At 41.7% G+C, this 21,620-nt stretch overlaps 1 protein-coding gene across 5 annotated transcripts in view; it reads left to right on the top strand.

Annotated features, from left to right (window-relative positions):
- TTBK2 (tau tubulin kinase 2) overlaps positions 1-21,620 on the top strand; it is a 169,224-nt gene that overhangs the window by 131,350 nt on the left and 16,254 nt on the right. For all 5 annotated transcript variants that reach the window (XM_077939169.1, XM_077939168.1, XM_015142040.3 and 2 more), the window contains 2 exons: positions 4,469-4,680; positions 5,977-6,565. In XM_077939169.1, the coding sequence (XP_077795295.1) occupies positions 4,469-4,680; positions 5,977-6,565 (801 nt within the window). The remainder of the gene's footprint in view (positions 1-4,468; positions 4,681-5,976; positions 6,566-21,620) is intronic.

Below are 21,620 nucleotides of genomic sequence, written 5' to 3'. Positions count from 1 at the left end.
GTGGCTCACACCTGTAATCCCAGCACTTTGAGAGGCCAGGGTGGGGGAGGGATCACCTGAAGTCAGGAGTTCAAGACCAGCCTGGCCAACATGGTGAAAGGAAAATTTTTTAATTTACATAGAATTGAATGAAATTGAAACTACAACATATCAAAATGTTTGGGAGGCAGCTAAAGCAGTGCTGAGAGAGAAATGTATAGCACTAAATACTTACATTAGGAAAGATAAGGTTTTACATCAATAGTCTAAATCCTACCTCAACAAACTAGAAAAAGAAGCAGCAGAATTAGCTAAGATAAGCAGAAAGAAGGTAATAAATATCTCTGTTACTGTATTGCAGAAGTTTTGGTGTGTTGTATTTTCATTCTCATTCTGTTTTAAATATTTTTCCATAATGATTTTTTTCATCCATGAGTTACTAAGTGCATACAAGTTTAGAGTTTTTACATCTGCCAGGTGATTAAAAGTTTTGTTTTTCTTTATGTAGTGACTATTTCTATTCTGTTCCTACTATTTTTTTTTCTAGCATTAAAGCCTATTTTGTCAGATGTTAATACAGTTATGCCAACTTTCTTTTGGGTAGTACATGCCTGGTGTCTTTTCTGCCTTTATCTTTCTATTTTTTCTCATCTGTATTCTGTTGTGACTTTCATTAAATGGAATATAAGTAGACAATCTTATGTCTTTGTGTTTTAATTAGCTTAATTGATTTACATTTAGAATTATTATTTTATTTATGTATTTAGTTTTTGAGACAGAGTCTCCGTCTGCCGCCCAGGCTGGAGTGCAGTGGCACGATCTCTGCTCACTGCAACCTCTGCCTCCCTGATTCAAGTGATTCTCCTGCCTCAGCCTCCCGAGTAGCTGAAATTACAGGCACCCGCCACCACACCTGGCTAATTTTTGTATTTTTAGTAGAGAGGGTTTTGCCATGTTGGCTAGACTGATCTCAAACTCCGGACCTGAGGTGGTCTGTCCGCCTCAGCCTCCCAAAGTGGCAAGATTACAGTAACAAGCCACGATGCCCAGCCAAATTATTTTTATATGAACTTGTTTCTCTTCTCTTTTAAATTTCTATTCAGTTTTTTAATGCCATTTTCCCGCCTTTCTTTTCGTTACAGATTTTGTTGCTATTTTTCGTCTTCTGTTTTTTCTTTGTACTTATTGGGGATTTAAACATTCTAATTCTGTTCTCTTAGTAGTTGTCCTTGAAATTTCCCAATTATTTTTAACCTAAAAGTCTAAAATTAAGCAATATCTTAACCACCTTTCTGATATTCCAAGGACTGTAGAACATTTTAACTTCATTCACTCTTCTCCCAACATTTTAGTACTCTTCTAATTTGAATTCTTTCTTTAAAAAAAAAAAAAAAGACTTGCCCTGGCACAGTGGCTCACACTCGTAATCCCAGCACTTTGGGAGGCCAGAGTGGGAGGAACACTAGAGCCCAGGAGTTCGAGACCAGCCTGGGCAACGTGGCAAAACCCTGTCTCTACCAAAAAAAAAAAAAAAAAAAAAGCTGGGTATGGTGGCGTGTGCCTGTAGTCCCAGGTACTTGGGACGCTGAGGGTGGAGGATCACTTGAACCTGGGAGGAGAAGCTGCAGTGAGCCAAGATTGCGCCACTGCACTCCAGCCTAGGTGACAGAGTGAGAGTCTTTCTCAAACAGACAACAACAAAAAAGAATGACTTGAATTAGGTTATTATTTATTTTATTTATTTTTTGAGACAGAGTCTCGCTCTGTCACCTAGGCTGGAGTGCAGTGGTGCAATCTCAGCTCACTGCAACCTCCACCACCTGGGGTCAAGTGATTCTCATGCCTCATCCTCCCACGTAGTTGGGAGTACAGGCACGTGCCACCACACCCGGCTAATTTTTTTGTATTTTTGGTAGAGACAGGGTTTCACCATATTGGCCAGGCTAGTCTCAAACTCCAGGCTTCAAGTAATTCACCTGCCTCGGCCTCACAAAGTGCTAGGATTACAGGCGTGAACCACCCAGCCTAGCCTTGAATTAGATTATTAATGTTGTTCTTTTATACAAGTAGTGTTTATATGGACTTTCAAAGATGTTTACCATTTCCTTTCATTTCTGAAAGTCCTTGGCTCATCTTTCTTCCAGAAATATTTCCTTCAGAAGTTCCTTTACTTCCGGTCTTTTGGTAGAGGATTCTTTCTATAAATGTATTTATTTATCTATAAATGTACTTATTTTAGCTTCATTCTTTCAAGATAGTTTATGCTGAATATAAAGTTGTTTTTTGTTTTGTTCTGTTCTTTTGAGACAGGGTTTTGCTCTGTTGCCCAGGCTGGAGTGCAGTGGTGCAGTCTCAGCTCACTTCAACCACCACCTCTTGGGTTCAAGCAATTCTCCTGCTTCAGCGTCCCGAGTAGCCAGGACCACAGGCATGCGCCATCACACCTGGCTAATTTTTTGTGTATATTTTTATTAGAGACAGGGTTCACCATGTTGGCCAGGCTGGTCTTGAACTCTTGACCTCAAGTGATTCACCCACCTCAGCCTCCCAAAGTGCTGGGATGACAGGCGTGAGCCACCACGCCCAGCTCAAATATAAAGTTTTCTATTGATGATTATTTTTCCTCTGGCTTCAGTCATTGGTGTTCAGAAATTTACTGTCATTCTAATTGTTTTTTTCTTTTTAAGTGATTGTTTTCCCCACCTTCATCTTTCCTTTCCAGCTACTTTTTAGTTCTTGTTCTTGTCTGTGGTGTTCTGCATTTTAACTAGGTTTCTAGGCATGTATTTCTTTTTGTTTATCTTGCTTGGGATATCTTGTGTCCCTTGAATGTTTTTATTCCTATTTTTGTATAAAAAATATGTTCTGGGAAATAACAGCCATTCTGTATCTAAATGTTACTACCTCTTCATTCTTTCTATTATCTCTTTCTAGGACTCCAGTTAGACATATATTATGGCTTTTTATTGTATCCATCATATCTCTTAATATTTTTTTTCATAATTTTTTTTTTGCTGGGTTTTTTTTTTTTGTTTCTTTTTTTGAGATGGAATCTTGGTCTGCTGCCCAGGCTGGAGTGCAATGGCACGATCTCGGCTCACTGCAACCTCCGTCTCCTGGGTTCAAGTGATTCTCCTGCCTCAGGCTCCCGAGTAGCTGGGATTACAGGCCTGCGCCACCACACCCAGCTAATTTGTTTTTTTTGTATTTTTAGTAGAGATGGGGTTTCACTATGTTGGCCAGGCTGGTCTGGAACTCCTGACCTTGTGACCCATCCTCCTCGGCCTCCCAAAGTGCTGGGGTTACAGATGTGAGCCACCATGCCAGGCCTATGTTGCTGTTTTTTATTCTAGGTAATTTCTTTGGCTGTGTCTTCTGCTTCACTAATTAATAATTTTTAACCTTTTTTTTTTTTTTTTTTTTGCTAACTTGCTGTTTAACTTGTTAATTGAATATTGAATATTAAGTTAATCAGTCATTTAATTCCAAATAACCCTTTGTTGATCTTTGTTATAATAACCTTTATTTATTTAAACATTTGTGCATAGCTGATCTATATTTTGTATTGAAACCAGTTCAATATCTGAAATCTTTGGGAGTTTTAAATGTTTTTCTTAATTTTGACTATTATTTCTGTTGTGTCAGTCATGGTAGCATGCCTTCTCTTGTATTGATTCTCTCTCTCTTTTTTTTTTTTTGGCTAATTAATTAATAATTGATGGGAGTTCTGGAGACCTAAATTGGGGTTTGGGGAAACCTTCCTTCAGGGAAGGCTGGCTTGTGTTTCTGCTGCTACCCTGAGTATATCACCAATTTGAGCCAATTGGGCATCCTCTTGAGAGTCTCTAATCAGAGTAGATGTCCCAGACTTCCCTCTGTCACCACACTCCTGATATGAGGCTTAATTTCCCTGATAATGTGCTGCTGTAGGCACCTGTGCTTAAACAGTCCCACCCCCTGGGCTGCCTCACACTCATCCTCCTTCCTTGCCTCAGCTCCTTAGTAGTCTGGCCCCCAGGCTTTTTTGGCACAAGTATACATATGTTGTTTTTTGTTTTTTAGAGGAGGAAGGAGAAAAGAGGTATAGCGACTGAGGCTTGGCAGTCTCTCCTAACTTGTGAGACCACTTATGTCTCAAAGAGAACATCCTTTCCAGGTTTCAGTTTTAGGTTAGTGGAATGGGGTCCTACAAGCCTCAAGTCAGACATAATTCAAAAAGCCAAGTCTGTTAAACATTTTTAGATTGTTTATCTTTGTTCCAAAAGTATTAAAAAAACCTAAAATAATACTGAAACTGAGTATAAATTAAGAAAACACATTTAATGGAGAGTTAATAGATAAGAATGTAATGAAGTAAACTAGCCAAAATATCCGAATCGTCTGAAAACACATCTAATCATTTATTGATATTATTTTGAAAGGCTTCAATGATTCTATCATGTGTATTGCCTAGAATGTTTTTCATGGGTTTATTTTATATGTTGGATAGGCTGCTACTGAAGAGGAGAACAGCCATGGCCAGGCAAATGGTCTTCTCAATGCTCCAAGCCTTGGGTCACCAGTTCGTGTCCGCTCAGAGATTACTCAGCCAGACAGAGATATTCCATTGGTGCGAAAGTTACGTTCCATCCACAGCTTTGAGCTGGAAAAACGTCTGACCCTGGAGCCAAAGCCAGACACTGACAAGTTCCTTGAGACCTGGTATAAAATAGTTTATTTTTCTTTTTAAAGATTCTAAGGTACCATTGTTATTGTTTTGTTGTTGTTGTATATTTCTGTTACATAAAGTCTTTCAAATAAGAAATTCTTGCATTTTTGTAACACTGATTCTGTTAAACTCTAATTTTCATCCTTATTTTTAATTATTATTGCCCTGATTCTTAATTATTATAAATTCTATAGCATATCCTTTGGCTTTGGAAGCTGAGCAGTAAGAGCTGATAACTTCCTAACACTAGGAACAAGTTAAATGAGCATTTTTTACAGTAACTTTGTTTGGAAAGCAATCTCTTCCACATAACAGTGTAGTATTGGAGACGGCAGGATAAACGTGGCATTAGGCGGAGATGAGGGGAATACATAAAGGAGGGGAAAAGTGATTTATATACAAGAGACAGTCAGTTCAATTCACTTTAGTGAAGACCTTCTCGGAGTAAAATACTGTAGGAAAATAGATACCAATAAGTATATCATGCTTGCCGTCGAGAGTTCACAGTCTACCTAGAGAGAAAAGAAGGTGAAACTTGAGAGATCTATACATAGGTAAAGATTGTAGTGCATAGTTATGAGGCACATTATCCCTACAACAAATTTTGATGACAGAAGACAGAAATGAAAAAAGTGTGGGATATATTTATGAGTTATAGAAGGCTTTAACAGTATTCACAGTATTAAGACCTAATTTCCTTTAATAGTAGTCACACCCTTCAGTGGTACGTCTCTGGTGGCTACTATTGGTAATGAAATATTAGGTTAGAGGGACTGTGAATTTGACTAACATGGTAATTACTGTGTCCGAAGACAATTCAGCCACTTCTGGCCTACTCCAATCTAGCTTCCATTTTAAACAATCCTTCACATATGTGTGTTCTTCCTCACGTGGTAATCATTCATAGCTATGTTATGTAAGCACGTGTCTGCATGCTCACATGATCAAAAGGATGGATGAGGCATTGGTTTACACATTTTGAGTTGTGGCTCATATTGAGAATAAGTATCAACATACAATAGGGATAAAAGCGTAGTTCAATAAAAAGTTGGTTTGACAAAAGAAGGGAACTAAAAAGGGCCTTGCTGAGGAAGGAAGTGAACTCCATCTTCCAAAGCAGGATGTGGCAGGTAGAGAAGAACATTGTCAATGCTGTGAAACTTTCCTTATGCTTTATCCGTCTTTTTTTCTCTCATCTTTGTGTCCATATTAGTTCTGTATGGTGCTTATATATTATATAATAAATGTTTCCTTAGGAAAATTGAGTAACTTCTTTCCATTTCCTTAAGCCTGGAGAAAATGCAGAAAGATACCAGTGCAGGAAAAGAATCTATTCTCCCTGCTCTGCTGCATAAGCCTTGTGTTCCTGCTGTGTCCCGTACTGACCATATCTGGCACTATGATGAAGAGTATCTTCCAGATGTCTCCAAGCCTGCTTCTGCCAACACCCCAGAGCAGGCAGATGGTGGTGGCAGCAACGGATTTATAGCCGTTAACCTGAGCTCTTGCAAGCAAGAGATTGATTCCAAAGAATGGGTGATTGTGGACAAGGAGCAGGACCTTCAGGATTTTAGGACAAATGAGGCTGTAGGACATAAAACAACTGGAAGTCCTTCTGATGAGGAGCCTGAAGTACTTCAAGTCCTGGAGGCATCACCTCAAGATGAAAAGCTCCAGTTAGGTCCTTGGGCAGAAAATGATCATTTAAAGAAGGAAACCTCAGGTGTGGTCTTAGCACTTTCTGCAGAGGGTCCTCCTACTGCTGCTTCGGAACAGTATACAGATAGGCTGGAACTCCAGCCTGGAGCTGCTAGTCAGTTTATTGCAGCGACGCCCACAAGTCTAATGGAGGCACAGGCAGAAGGACCCCTTACAGCGGTAAGAAATTTGTTCCTGTTATTATTCTCTGTTATCCACTCAAGGTGCTATTAAGATTCGGACTAACAGTTGATCAACTAAGATTTTTCAGCAGAGGCCTAAATTTTGCAAATGGCCCAGGGAGTGATTTTGTATTAAGTTCTATAGTCAACCCTCCAATATGAAATTTTTCAAAAAGTGAGGTCTTCTTTTATTATATAAAACATAATACATGAAATACCATTATAACCTAATTTTGGAATAACATTTTTAATTAGACTACAAGCACTAGTTATCTATGTGTGTTTATAGATGCTACAATTTTTTAAAGTTTCTAGCAATTTTTACTATACTTTACTGAGGAAGGCATATATTTAACCAGTCATGGTTTGTTCTTTACACTACACTATTGCTAGGCCTGAGTCTTTAGTTCCCTTTCTCTTTCATAAAGTCCACCCAGGAATTTCTCATATTTCATATTCCTGTTAAACCATTGTTTTCTAACATTGATGGCCACTGTTCAAAATGCAGAATTCCAGGCCTCACTTCCAGAACTTTTGTTTTAGTAGGTCTGGGAAAGAGCGTGCTCAGGAATCCTCATTTTAACAAGCAGGTAGAGGCAGCATTTATGATACAGGTCTTCTACAAAGGAAACTTTTGAGGAACCACTATTGTGTATTCTCAGTTTTGGGCGTTCAGCTGGAGAAGCCTGTTACCCTGTTACCAGTAAGCAGTGGTGCCCCCGGTGACTTATGTGAGGAGGAGCCCCAGAAAAGCCAGAGACGGCCAAGCAAAGCCATGAAAAACCCCCAGGCTACATAAGTAACTGTGAACACAAATCTTAGGCACCCACAGGTACATCTATCCTTATGTGATGGGAGCTACCAGGTTTCCTTAAATTCTGTAATCATCTAGCAGTCCCCTTCCCGCAACTCACCAGAAACAGCATTGTTCCCCAAACTGAAATGTTTTCTGTTAGAACACAATTCCACATCAGGTGCAAAACAGTGGGAAAAGATACCAGTGAAAATTCATTTTGTGTACAGTTCTGAGAAATTTGCCTGTGCTCCAAAACAGGGAAACAAAGGCCTGCCTGCTTCTTCACCAGAGTTAGTTAGCAGGTCCGTCTTTCCCAGGACTGCTTTGTATAGTAGGCAGGTTGTTCACGGCATAAAGGAATCTAGCCAGGAAACAAATTAGGACTGAAATCCACCCCAGACTTTGCTTTCTAAACTGTGCATCTTGGCACAGGGCTGTTTCCTTTTGGAAGGGCATTCTTTTCCAAATTGTACAAAGCTATCATGTGGGTGAGAGGTAGGTAACTGCTAACTCCCTCCCTCCCTGCTCCATCCTTTCTCCCACCCCACCTTTCCTCTTTCCATTCATCCCCTCTTTCCACCTTCCCAGGTTCACTTTCTTCTTTAACTCTGTTATGCTGTGTACTAACTTTTGCTCTAGCATGTTTCCAGCAGCATTCTGGTGTGCCTTCCTTCATGGAGGCTTTCTAAAGCCTTTGCTTCATTTCTCCTGGTATTTTTTGCCCTCTCTCGATGCTGTCCTATTCACAAAGATTGTGCTCATGGTTCTCTTACACTACTGCAGTGTTTTCTCTGACAAGTTATTGATAGGCTTGCATTCATGTACGTGATGTTTGACTTTATGTTTAGATATCTTTGAATTATTTTTCTATTTATTTATTTATTTATTGAGACGGAGTCTCAGGTTGGAGCGCAGTGGTGCGATCGTGGCTCACTGCAACCTCCACCTCTGGGTTCAAGTGATTCTCCTGCCTTAGCCTCCCAAGTAGCTGGGATTACAGGCACCCACCACTACGCCCGGCTAATTTTTTTGTATTAATTTTTTTTTTTTTTTTTTTTTTTTTTTTTTTTTTTTTTTTTTTTGAGACGGAGTCTCGCTCTGCCGCCCAGGCTGGAGTGCAGTGGCCGGATCTCAGCTCACTGCAAGCTCCGCCTCCCGGGTTCACACCATTCTCCTGCCTCAGCCTCCCGAGTAGTTGGGACTACAGGCGCCCGCCACCGCGCCCGGCTAGTTTTTTGTATTTTTTAGTAGAGACGGGGTTTCACCGTGTTAGCCAGGATGGTCTCGATCTCCTGACCTCGTGATCCGCCCGTCTCGGCCTCCCAAAGTGCTGGGATTACAGGCTTGAGCCACCGCGCCCGGCCTTTTTTGTATTAATTGAAAGTCTCTAATGAAATGTCAGCTGCATCAATTGTGTATTTATTTCTAAGTTTTTTGTTTCTATTTTAGAGGCAAGGTCTTCCTCAGTCACCCAGGCTGTACCACAGTGGAACGATCATACCTTACTGTAACCTCAAGCTCCTGGGCTCAAGTGATCCTCCCATGCCAGCGTCCCAAGTCATTAGGACTACAGGCATGAGTCACCACACCCAGCTCATTTTGTTGTTGTTTTGTAGAGACAGCTTTTGCCATGTTGCCCAGACTGGTCTCAAATTCCTGTGTTCAAGTGGTCCTCCCACATCGGCCTCCCAAAGTGCTGGGATTACAGGTTTGAGCTCCTACACCTGGCTAATTTTTTAATCTTTTGTAAGACGGGGTCCCACTGTGTTGCCCAGACTGGTCTCAAACTGCTGGGATCCAGAGATTCTCCTGTCTCAGCCTCCCAAAGTCTTGGTATTATAGACATGAGACACTGTGCCCAGCCAGTGCTTCATTTTAATACCACCTTTAGAAACAGTATAAATGTGGCTGGGCCTAGTAACATCACCCATATGTTATCCATTGCTATTGCTATGTACCAAATTAGCCCAAATTCAGCATCGTTAAACAAGAGTCATTATTTCACACAATTTCTTGGAGCTAGAAATGCAGGAGTGGCTTAGTTCAGTGGTTCTAGCTCATGCGTGGTCTCTCATGAAGAGGTCGTCAAGCTCTCAGCCAGGGTTAAAATCAGCTTAAAAGTTTGGCTGGAAAGGGAAGATCCACTTCCAAGCTCACTCCCGTGACTGTTGGCAGGCCTCAGTTCCTTACTGGCTGTTAGCCAGAGGCTCTAGTTCCTCGCCGTTTGGGCCTCTCCATCTGGCTTTCCCAGTGAGTGAAGTGAGGAGGAGACAGAGATGGGGAAGAGAGGTGACAGGAATGCATCCCCACCAAGGTAGAAGCCACAGTGTCTTTTCTGATCTGTCTCAGAAGGGGCATACCATCGCTTCTGCCGTATTCTGTCAGTCACACAGACCAACCCTGGACGATGTATGAGGGTCTATATGAGGGTGTGAATACCAGAAGACACATCTGGGTCATTGGGAACTATTTTAGAGCTGTCTACCATATTACCTTACATTTACATTTTACAGAATACTTCCCAATTTGATCTCAACTGCAACTCCATGGAACAAGCAGAGGGAATATTATTTTAGCTTTTTGTACTGAGGTGACTAAGCCTCAGGAAAGGAAGAACCCATGAAGAGTCAGATGCTGGTAGACTAGACTTGGTGTTCCATCCCTCGTGCCAGGAGATTACACCTTACACCAGTCTTCTGTCCCTATACCAGGGCATTGCCAACATATGGAAAGACTTTCCTAATTGGCTTATTTCTTAGAGATTGAGAAGAGGAAAGGGGGTTTAAAATAATGCACAAAGTAGGAGCAGGACCAAAAGAAAAAGAGTAGCAGAATTTTTAATAATCTGTTAGCCAACATCTATTGAGAGAATTCCTCTGACTGTATTTACAGGACTACCAATACCAGCACTAATAAAATTTAAATTAACAGTTAGTTATATTTTCTTAATTATGTTTATATCTTCATACCTGTGAAGTATCTGCTAAGTTCCAGGCGTTACGCCATACTTCAGGGATAACAAGTTGGCACCAACCTGTCAGGTTGGCAATGAAAACTTACATCTTAACAGTTACCTTAAACAACCTGAAATGATTGTAATAGGGCTCTTTATAGGAATGAGGACACAGACATATCTGCCTAGGACTGAGGAGTGGAATTTTGGATGTCTTTATTTTCTCAACTTTTCTTTATTTTCTAATTTTTTTTTAACCATGGTAATTAAAAATCTTCCTAGGAAGATTAAGCAATGCTTCAGGCTGGGCGCGGTGGCTCATGCCTGTAATTCCAGCACTTTGGGAGGCCAAGGCGGGTGGATCACAAGGTCAGGAGTTCAAGACCAGCCTGGCCAAGATGGTGAAACCTTGTCTCTACTAAAAACACAAAAAACTAGCCAGGTGTGGTGGCACACGCCCGTAATCCCGGCTGCTGTGGAGGCTGAGCCAGAGAATTGCTTAAAAACCTGGGAGGCAGAGGTTGCAGTGAGCTGAGATCGTACCACTACACTCCAGCCTGGGCAACAGAGCGAGACTCCATGTCAAAAAAGAAAAGAAATAGTACTTCCATGTGGCTTTCCTGGCGAGGCACATGTTTCACTTATTTGGATCCCTTATTTACATTAGATATTTCTGCTATCCCTCCCCCAGCTCCCTACCCCCAACAGGCCCCAGTGTGTGATGTTCCCCACCCTGTGTCCAAGTGTTCTCATTGTTCAATTCCCACCTATGAGTGTGAACATGCAGTATATGGTTTTGTGTCCTTGTGATAGTTTGCTCAGAATGATGGTTTCCACCTGCATCAGTGTCCCTGCAAAGGACATGAACTCATCCTTTTTTATGGCTGCATAGTATTCTGTGGTGTATATGTACCACATTTTCTTAATCCAGTCTATCATTGATGGACATTTGGGTTCGTTCCAAATCTTTGCTATTGGGAATAGTGCCACAATAAACATACATGTGCATATGTCTTTATAGTAGCATGATTTATAATTCTTTGGGTATATACCCAGTAATGGGATCACTGGGTCAAATGGTATTTCTAGTTCTAGATCCTTGAGGAATCGCCATACTGTCTTCCACAATGGTTGAACTAGTTGACACTCCCACCAACAGTGTAAAAGCATTCCTATTTCTCCACATCTTCTCCAACATCTGTTGTTTCCTGACTTTTTTTTTTTTTTTTTTTTTTTTTTTTGAGACGGAGTCTCGCTGTGTCTCCCAGGCTGGAGTGCAGTGGCCGGATCTCAGCTCACTGCAAGCTCCGCCTCCCGGGTTCACGCCATTCTCCCGCCTCAGCCTCCCAAGTAGCTGAGACTACAGGCGCCCGCCACCACACCCGGCTAGTTTTTTTTTTTTGTATTTTTAGTAGAGACGGGGTTTCACCATGTTAGCCAGGATAGTCTCGATCTCCTGACCTCGTGATCCACCCGCCTCGGCCTCCCAAAGTGCTGGGATTACAGGCTTGAGCCACCGCGCCCGGCCCGTTTCCTGACTTTTTAATGATCGCCATTCTAACTGGTGTGAGATGGTATCTCATTGTGGTTTTGATTTGCATTTCTCTGATGACCAGTGATGAAGAGCATTTTTTCATGTCTCTTGGGTGCATAAGTGTCTTCTTTTGAGAAGTATCTGTTCATATCCTTTGCCTATTTTTTGATGGGGTTGTTTGTTTTCTTCTTGTAAATTTGTTTAAGTTCTTTGTAGATTCTGGATATTAGCCCTTTGTCAGATGGGTAGATTGCAAAAATTATCTCCCATTCTGTAGGTTGCCTATTCACTCTGATGGTAGTTTCTTTTGCTGTGCAGAAGCTCTTTTGTTTAATTAGATCTCATTTGTCAATTTTGGCTTTTGTTGTCATTGTTTTTGGTGTTTTAGGCATGAAGTCCTTGCCCATGTCTATGTCCTGAATGGTATTGCCTAGGTTTTCTTCTAGGGTTTTTGTGGTTTTAGGTCTAACATTTAAGTCTTTAATCCATCTTGAATTAATTTTTGTATAAGGGGATAAGGAAGGGATCCAGTTTCAGCTTTCTACTTATGGCTAGCCAGTTTTCCCAGTACCATTAATTAAACAGGAAATCCTTTCCCCATTTCTTGTTTTTGTCAGGTTTGTCAAAGATCAGATGGTTGTAGATGTATGGTATTATTTCTGAGGGCTCTGTTCTGTTCCATTGGTCTATATCTGTGTTTTGGTACCAGTACTATGCTGTTTTGTTTACTGTAGTCTTGTAGTATAGTTTGAAGTTAGGTAGCGTGATGCCTCAAGCTGTGTTCTTTTTGCTTAGGATTGTCGTGGCAATGCAGGCTCTTTTTTGGTTCCATATGAACTTTAAAGTAATTTTTTCCAATTCTGTGAAGAAAGTCATTGGTAGCTTGATGGGGATGGCATTGAATCTATAAATTACTTGGGCAGTATGGCCATTTTCACAATATTAATTCTTCCTGTCCATGAGCATGGAATGTTCTTCCATTTGTTTGTGTCCTCTTTTATTTCCTTGAGCAGTGGTTTGTATTTCTCCTTGAAGAGGTCCTTCGCATCCCTTGTAAGTTGGATTCCTAGGTATTTTACTCTCTTCGTAGCAGTTGTGAATGGGAATTCACTCATGATTTGGCTCTCTGTTTGTTACTGGTGTATAGAAATGCTTGTGATTTTTGCACATTGATTTTGTATCCTGAGACTTTGCTGGAGTTGCTTATCAGCTTAAGGAGATTTTGGGCTGAGACGATGGGGTTTTCTAAATATACAATCATGTCATCTGCAAACAGGGACAGTTTGACTTCCTCTTTTCCTGATTGAATACCTTTTATTTCTTTCTCTTGCCTGATTGCCCTGGCTAGAACTTCCAACACTATATTGAATAGGAGTGGTGAGAGAGGGCATCCGTGTCTTGTGCCAGTTTTCAAAGGGAATGCTTCCAGTTTTTGCCCATTCAGTATGATATTGGCTGTGGGTTTGTCATAAATAGCTCTTATTATTTTGAGATACGTCCCATCAATACCTAGTTTATTGAGAGTTTTTAGCCTGAAGAGCTGTTGAATTTTGTCGAAGGCCTTTTCTGCATCTATTGAGATAATCGTGTGGTTTTTGTCGTTGGTTCTGTTTATGTGATGAGTTATGTTTATTGATTTGTGTATGTTGAACCAGCCTTGCATCCCAGGGATGAAGCCGACTTGATCGTGATGGATAAGCTTTTTGATGTGCTGCTGGATTTAGTTTGCCAGTATTTTATTGAGGATTTTTGCATTGATGTTCATCAGGCATATTGGTCTAAAATTCTCTTTTTTTGTTGTATCTCTGCCAGGCTTTGGTATCAGGATGATGTTGGTCTCATAAAATGAGTTAGGGAGGATTCCCTCTTTTCTATTGATTGGAATAGTTTCAGAAGGAATGGTACCAGCTTCTCTTTGTACCACTGGTAGAATTCGGCTGTGAATCTGTCTGGTCCCGGACTTTTTTTGGTTGGTAGGCTGTTAATTATTGCCTCAATTTCAGAACCTGTTATTGGCCTATTCAGAGATTCAACTTCTTCCTGGTTTAGTCTTGGGAGGGTGTATGTGTCCAGGAATTTATCCATTTCTTCTAGATTTTCTAGTTTATTTGCACAGAGGTGTTTATAATATTCTCTGATGGTAGCTTGTATTTCTGTGGGATTGGTGGTGATACCACCTTTATCATTTTTTATTGCATCTATTTGATTCTTCTCTCCTTTCTTTTTTGTTAGTCTTGCTAGCAGTCTATCAATTTTGTTGATCTTTTCAAAAAACCAGCTCCTGGATTCATTGATTTTTTTGGAGGGTTTTTTTGTGTCTCTATCTCCTTCAGTTCTGCTCTGATCTTAATTATTTCTTGCCTTCTGCTAGCTTTTGAATTTGTTTGCTCTTGCTTCTCTAGCTTTTTATTGTTGTTGTTTTTTGTTTGTTTGTTTTGGTTTTTTTTTTTGAGACAGAGTCTCGCTCAGTTGCCCAGGCTGGAGTGCAGTGTCATGATCTTGGCTCATTGCAAGCTCCGCTTCCTGGGTTCACCCCATTCTCCTGCCTCAGCCTCCCGAGTAGCTGGGACTACTGGCGCCCGCCATTATGCCCGGCTAATTTTTAAAATATTTTTAGTAAAGACGGGGTTTTACCGTGTTAGCCAGGATGGTCTCGATCTGCTGACCTTGTGATCCACCTGTATCGGCCTCCCAGAGTGCTGGGATTACAGTCGTGAGCCACCGCGCTCAGCCGCTTCTTTAGTTCTTTTAATTGTGATGTTAGAGTGTCGATTTTAGATCTTTCCTGCTTTCTCTTGTGGGCATTTAGTGCTATAAATTTCCCTCTACACACTGCTTCAAATGTGTCCCAGAGATTCTGGTACGTTGTGTCTTTGTTCTCATTGGTTTCAAAGAACATCTTTATTTCTGCCTTCATTTCATTATGTACCCAGTAGTCATTCAGGAGCAGGTTGTTCAGTTTCCATGTAGTTGTGTGGTCTTGAGTGAGTTTCTTAATCCTGAGTTCTAACTTGATTGCACTATGGTCTGAGAGACAGTTTGTTGTGATTTCTGTTCTTTTACATTTGCTGAGGAGTGCTCTACTTCCAACTATGTGGTCAATTTTGGAATAAGTGTGATGTAGTGCTGAGAATGTGTATTCTATTGATTTGGGGTGGAAAGTTCTGTAGATGTCTATTAGGTCTGCTTGGTGCAGAGCTGAGTTGAAGTCCTGGATGTCCTTGTTAACCTTCTGTCTCATTGATCTGTCTAATATTGACAGATCAATGAGACAGATTGAATGGGTTCTAAAGTCACCCATTATTATTGTGTGGGCGTCTAAGTCTCTTTGTAGGTCTCTAAGGACTTGCTTTATGAATCTGGGTGCTCCTGTATTGGGTGCATGTATATTTAGGATACTTAGCTCTTCTTGTTGAATTGATCCCTTTACCATTGTGTAATGGTCGTCTTTGTCTCTTTTGATCTTTGTTGGTTTAAAGTCTGTTTTATCAGAGACTAGGATTGCAACCCCCTGCTTTTTTTTTTTTTTTTTTTTTTTTTGCTTTCCTTTGGTTGGTAGATCTTTCTCCATCCCTTTATTTTGAGCCTGTGTGTGTCTCTCCATGTGGGATGGGTTTCCTGAATACAGCACACTGATGGATCTTGACTCTTTGTTCAATTTGCCAGTCTGTGTCTTTTAATTGGGGCATTTAGCCCATTAACATTTAAGGTTAATATTGTTATGTCTGAATTTGATCCTGTCATTATGATGTTAGCTGGTTATTTTGCCCATTAGTTGATACAGTTTCTTTCTAGCATCAATAGTCTTTACAACTTGGCATGTTTTTGCAGTGGCAGGTACCGGTTGTTCCTTTCCATGTTTAGTGCTTCCCTCAGGAGCTCTTGTAAGGCAGGCCTGGTGGTTACAAAATCTCTCATCATTTGCTTGTCTGTAAAGGATTTTATTTCTCTTCCACTTATGAAACTTAGTTTGGCTGGATATGAAATTCTGGATTGAAAATTCTTTTCTTTAAGAATGTTGAATATTGGCCCCCATGCTCTTCTGGCTTTCTGCTGAGAGATCCGTGTTAGTTTGATGGCCTTCCCTTTGTGAGTAACCCGAACTTTCTCTCTGGCTGCCCTTGACATTTTTTCCTTCATTTCAACCTTGGTGAATCTGACAATTATGTGCCTTGGGGTTGCCCTTCTTGAGGAGTATCTTTGTGGTGTTCTCTGTGTTTCCTGAATTTGAATGTTGGCCTGTCCTGCTAAGTTGGGGAAGTTCTCCTGGATAATATCCTGAAGAGTGTTTTCCAGCTTGGTTCCATTCTCCCTGTCACTTTCAGGTACATTAATCAAATGTAGATTTGGTCTTTTCACATAGTCCCATATTTCTTGAAGGCTTTGTTCATTTCTTTTTATTCTTTTTTCTCTAAACTTCTCACTTTATTTCATTAATTTGATCTTCAATCACTGATACCCTTTCTTCTACTTGATCGAATCGGCTATTGAAGCTTGTGCATACATCACATAGTTCTTGTGCCATGGTTTTCAGCTCCATCAGGTCATTTAAGGTCTTCTCTATACTGTTTATCCTTGTTAGCCATTCGTCTAATCTTTTTTTCAAGGTTTTTAGCTTCCTTGCAATGGGTTCGAACATGCTCCTTAGCTCGGAGAAGTTTGTTATTACTGACCTACTGAAGCCTACTTCTGTCAGCTCGTCGAAGTCATTCTCCGTCCAGCTTTGTTCCGTTGCTGGTGAGGAGCTGTGATCCTTTGGAGAAGAAGAGGTGCTCTGGTTTTTAGAATTTTCAGCTTTTCTGCTCTGGTTTCTCTCCATCTTTGTGGTTTTATCTACCTTTGGTCTTTGATGATGGTGACCTACAGATGGGGTTTTGGTGTGGATGTCCTTTCTGTTGATGTTGATACTATTCCTTTCTGTTTGTTAGTTTTCCTTCTAAGAGTCAGGTCGCTCAGCTGCAGGTCTGTTGGAGTTTGCTGGAGGTCCACTCCAGACCCTGTTTACCTGGGTATCACCAGCGGAGGCTGCAGAACAGCAAATATTGAAGAACAGCAAATATTGCTGCCTGATCCTTCCTCTGGAAGCTTCGTCCCAGAGAGGCACCTGCCTGTATGCAGTGTCAGTCAGCCCCTACTGGAAGGTGTCTTCCAGTTAGGCTACACAGTGGTCAGAGTCCCACTTGAGAAGGCAGTCTGTCCATTCTCCGAGCTCAAACACCATGCTGGGAGAGCCACTGCTCTCTTCAGAGCTATCAGACAGGGACGTTTAAGTCTGCAGAAGTTTCTGCTGCCTTTTGTTCAGCTATGCCCTGCCCCTAGAGGTGGAGTCTACAGAGGCAACAGGCCTTGCTGCGCTGTGGAGGGCTCTTCCCAGTTCGAGCTTCCCTGGCTGCTGGCTGCTTTATTTACCCACTCAAGCCTCAGCAATGATGGATGCCCCTCCCCCTGCCAGGCTGCTGCCTTGCAGGTCGATCTCAGACTGCTGTGCCAGCAGTGAGCAAGGCTAGGTGGGTATGGTTCTCGCGGAGCCATGTGCGGGATATAATCTCCTGGTGTGCCGTTTCCTAAGACCTTTGGAAAAGCGCAGTATTTGGGCAGGAGCATCTCATTTTTCCAGGTACCATCTATACCTGGCTAGGGAAGGGAAATCCCCCAACCCCTTGTGCTTCCCGGGTGAGGCGATGCCCTGCCCTGCTTCAGCTAGCCCTCTGTGGGCTGCACCCACTGTCCAACCAGTCCCAGTGAGATGAACCAGGTACCTCAGTTGGAAATGCAGAAATCACCTGTCTTCTGCGTCAGTCACGCTGGGAGCTGCAGACCAGAGCTGTTCCTATTCAGCCATCTTGGAACAGAATCCCTGAGGTGTCTTTCAATACTGCATGAAGGGGCTAGAAAACTGACTGTTTAATCCTTTAGCCATGTATATAATATGTAATTACAGGCCTGCCAAAAAATGTTTTTGTTTTAGTCCATCTTTTCTGGGCTTCTATTCTTTGGGTATGAGTTGTGGCTTGCTTATAATTTTTAGTACTCCTACAAAATTTTTGTAATTGCAAACCCCCTTAAAGACACATTAAACTATAAATAATGAGTGACTTGTCTGGAGAGTGGCATGATAAGGGAAGGAAAAAAGCAGCTTTTACTTTTCATTCACTTTTGAGGCTTTAGGTTTTTAGTTTTGCCCACCTCTGTAGCAAAGACTGCTGCCTTCCGCGCTCTTCCCTATCCACCCTCACCTCAATCCACATTGGCCAAAGTGGGAGATACCATATATAGCCTCTTAAAAACATTATAATTGGCACATAACAATCATACATATGTATGAGGTATATAGTGATGTTTTGACACATGAAATGTATAGTGACCAGATCAGTGTAACTGGCATCTACATCATCTCAAACATTTATTATTTCTTTGTGTTGGGAGCATTCAATATCCTTTCTTCTATCTATTTGAAAATATATATTATTGGGCCAGGCACAGTGACTCACGCCTGTAATCCTGTAATCCTAGCACTGAGGTCAGGAGTTCGAGACCAACCTAGTTGACATGGTGAAACCCCGTGTCTACTAAAAATACAAAAATTAGCAGGGTGTGGTGGGGCATGCCTGTAATCCCAGCTACTCGGGAGGCTGAGGCAGGAGAATCGCTTGAACCCAGGAGGCGGAGGTTGCAGTGAGCAAAGATCACGCTGTGCACTCCAGCCTGGGTGACAGAGTGAGACTCTGTCTCAAAACAGAAAAACAAAACAAAACAAAAAACAGAAAGAAAATATATATTATTGTTAACTATAATCATCCTACAGTGCTATGGAACACTAGAAGTTATTCCTTCTATCTAGCTGTAATTTTGTATCCTTTAACAAATCTTTCCCTATCTCCCCATTTCTGCTACTCTTCCCAACCTCTAATAACCTCTCTTCTACTTTTTACTTACATAAAATCAACTTTTCTTTTTAACTTCCTTATATATTAGAACATGTGGTATTTGTCTTTCTTTGCCTGGCTTATTTCATTTAATGTAACAGCCTCCAGTTCCATCCATGTTGCCATGAATGACAGGATTTATTTTTTATGGCTGAATAGCATTCCATTGTTTATATATACCACATTTTCTTTTTTTTTTTTTTTTTTGAGACAGAGGCTTGCTCTGTTGCCCAGGCTGGAGTACAGTGGTGGTGATCTCGGCTCAGTGCAACCACCGCCTGCTGGGTTCAAGCAGTTCTCCTGCCTCAGCCTCCTGAGTAGCAGGGACTACAGGCTCACACCACCATGCCTGGATAATTTTTGTATTTTTTGTAGAGATGGGGTTTCGCCACGTTGGCCAGGCTGGTCTCGAACTCCTGACCTCAGGTGATCCACCTGCCTTGGCCTTTCAAAGTTCTGGGATTACAGGCATGAGCCACCGTGCCTGGCTGATATACCACATTTTCTTTTTTCTTTTTTTTTTTTTTTTTGAGACGGAGTCTCGCTCTGTCACCCAGGCTGGAGTGCAGTGGCACGATCTCGGCTCACTGCAAGCTCTGCCTCCCAGGTTTACGCCATTCTCCTGCCTCAGCCTCCCGAGTAGCTGGGACTACAGGTGCCTGCCACCTCACCCGGCTAGTTTTTCGTATTTTTTAGTAGAGACGGGGTTTCACTGTGTTAGCCAGAATGGTCTCGATCTCCTGACCTCGTGATCCACCCGTCTCAGCCTCCCAAAGTGCTGGGATTACAGGCTTGAGCCACCACACCCGGCACCACATTTTCTTTATCCACTCATCTGTTGTCGTACACTTGAGTTGATTCCATATCTTGGCTATTGTGAACAGTGATGCAGTAAACATGAATGTGCAGATATCTCTTCGATATACTGATCTTCCCAGTAGTGGGATTGCTGAATTGTGTGGTAGTTCTATTTGTAGTTTTTTGAGGAACCTACATACTTTTCTCCATAGTAACTGTACTATTTTACAATCCCACTGTATTAGTCTGTTTTCGTACTGCTGATAAAGACATACCCAAGACTGGGCAATTTACAAAAGAAAGAGATTTAATTGGACTTACAGTTCCACATGGCTGGGGAGGCCTCACAATCATGGTGGAAGGCAAGGAGGAGCAAGTCACATCTTACATGGATGGCAGCAAGCAAAGAGAGCTTGTGCAGGAAAACTCCCCCTTATAATAACCATCAGATCTCGTGAGACTTACTCACTATCATGAGAACAGCATGAGAAAGAACTGCCCCCATGATTCAGTTACCTCCCACTGGGTCCGTCCCACAACACGTGGGAATTCAAGATGAGATTTGGGTGGGGACACAGCCAAACCATACCCACCAACGCCGTATTTGAGAGTTCCCTTTTCTCTGCATCCTTGCCAGCATTTGTTATTTTTTGTCTTTTTGTTGATAGCCATTTTTACTGGGGTGATATAATATCTCATTGCGGTTTTTATTTACATTTTTCTGATGACTAGTGATATTGAGCATTTTTTCATATATTTGTTGGCCATTTGTATATATCTTATTTTGAGAAATGTCTGCTTAGGCCATTTGCCCATTTTCTAATGAGATGTTTTTCTTTTCTTTTTGTTTTTTGGCTGTTGAGATGTTTGAGTTTCTTATATATTCTGGATATTAATCCCCTGTTAGATGAATAGTTTGTAGATATTTTCTTCCATTCTGTAGGTTATCTTTTCACTCTATTGACTGTTTCCTTTGCTGTGAAGATGGTTTTTAGTTTGATATAATCCCATTTATTTTTGTTTTTGTTGCCTGTGCTTTTGAGGTCTTACTCATAAAGTATTTTCCTAGATCAGTGTTCTGAAACATTTACCCTATGTTTTCTTTTTTTTCTTTTTTCTTTTTTTTTCCGAGATGGAGTCTTGCACTGTCGCCTAGGCTGGAGTGCGGTGATGCGGTCTCGGCTCACTGCAAGCTCCACCTCCCGGGTTCATGGCATTCTTCTGCCTCAACCTCCCACGTAGCTGGGACTACAGGCGCTCGCCACCACAGCCGGCTAATGTTTTGTATTTTTAGTAGAGACAGGGTTTCACCGTGTTAGCCAGGATGGTCTCCATCTCCTGACCTCGTGATCCACCCGCCTCGGCCTCCCAAAGTGTTGGGATTACAGGTGTGAGCCACTGCGCCCAGCCTACCCTGTGTTTTCTTCTACTAGTTTTGTAGTTTTGGGCCTTGCATTTAGGTCTTTAATCCATTTTGAGCTGATTTTTATATAAGGTGAGAGATGGGAGTCTTAGTTTCATTGTTCTGCATGTGGATATCCAGTTTTCTCAGCATCATTATTTTTTTTTTTTGAGACGGAGTCTCGCTCTGTCGCCCAGGCTGGAGTGCAGTGGCCAGATCTCAGCTCACTGCAAGCTCCGCCTCCCGGGTTCACGCCATTCTCCTGCCTCAGCCTCCCGAGTAGCTGGGACCACAGGCGCCGCCACCTCGCCCAGCTAATTTTTTGTGTTTTTAGTAGAGACGGGGTTTCGCCGTGTTAGCCAGGATGGTCTCGATCTCCTGACCTTGTGATCCGCCCGTCTCGGCCTCCGAAAGTGCTGGGATTACAGGCTTGAGCCACCGCGCCCGGCCTCCCAGCATCATTATTGAAGAGACTGTTCTTTCCCCAGTGAATGCTGTGATGCCTTTGTCAAAAGTCAGTTGGCTGTAGATAAATGGATCTATTTCTGGATTCTCTGTTCTGTTCTGTTGGTCTATGTGTCTGTTTTTATGCCAGTACCATGCTGTTTTGGTTACTATAGCTTTGTAGTATAATTTGAAATTAG

This window comes from Macaca mulatta, chromosome 7 (assembly GCF_049350105.2).
Source record: "Macaca mulatta isolate MMU2019108-1 chromosome 7, T2T-MMU8v2.0, whole genome shotgun sequence".
NCBI classification, from domain to species: Eukaryota; Metazoa; Chordata; class Mammalia; order Primates; family Cercopithecidae; genus Macaca; species Macaca mulatta.
The sequence above is the reverse complement of the archived record's forward strand: the minus strand, read 5'-3'. Positions and strand labels throughout refer to the sequence as shown.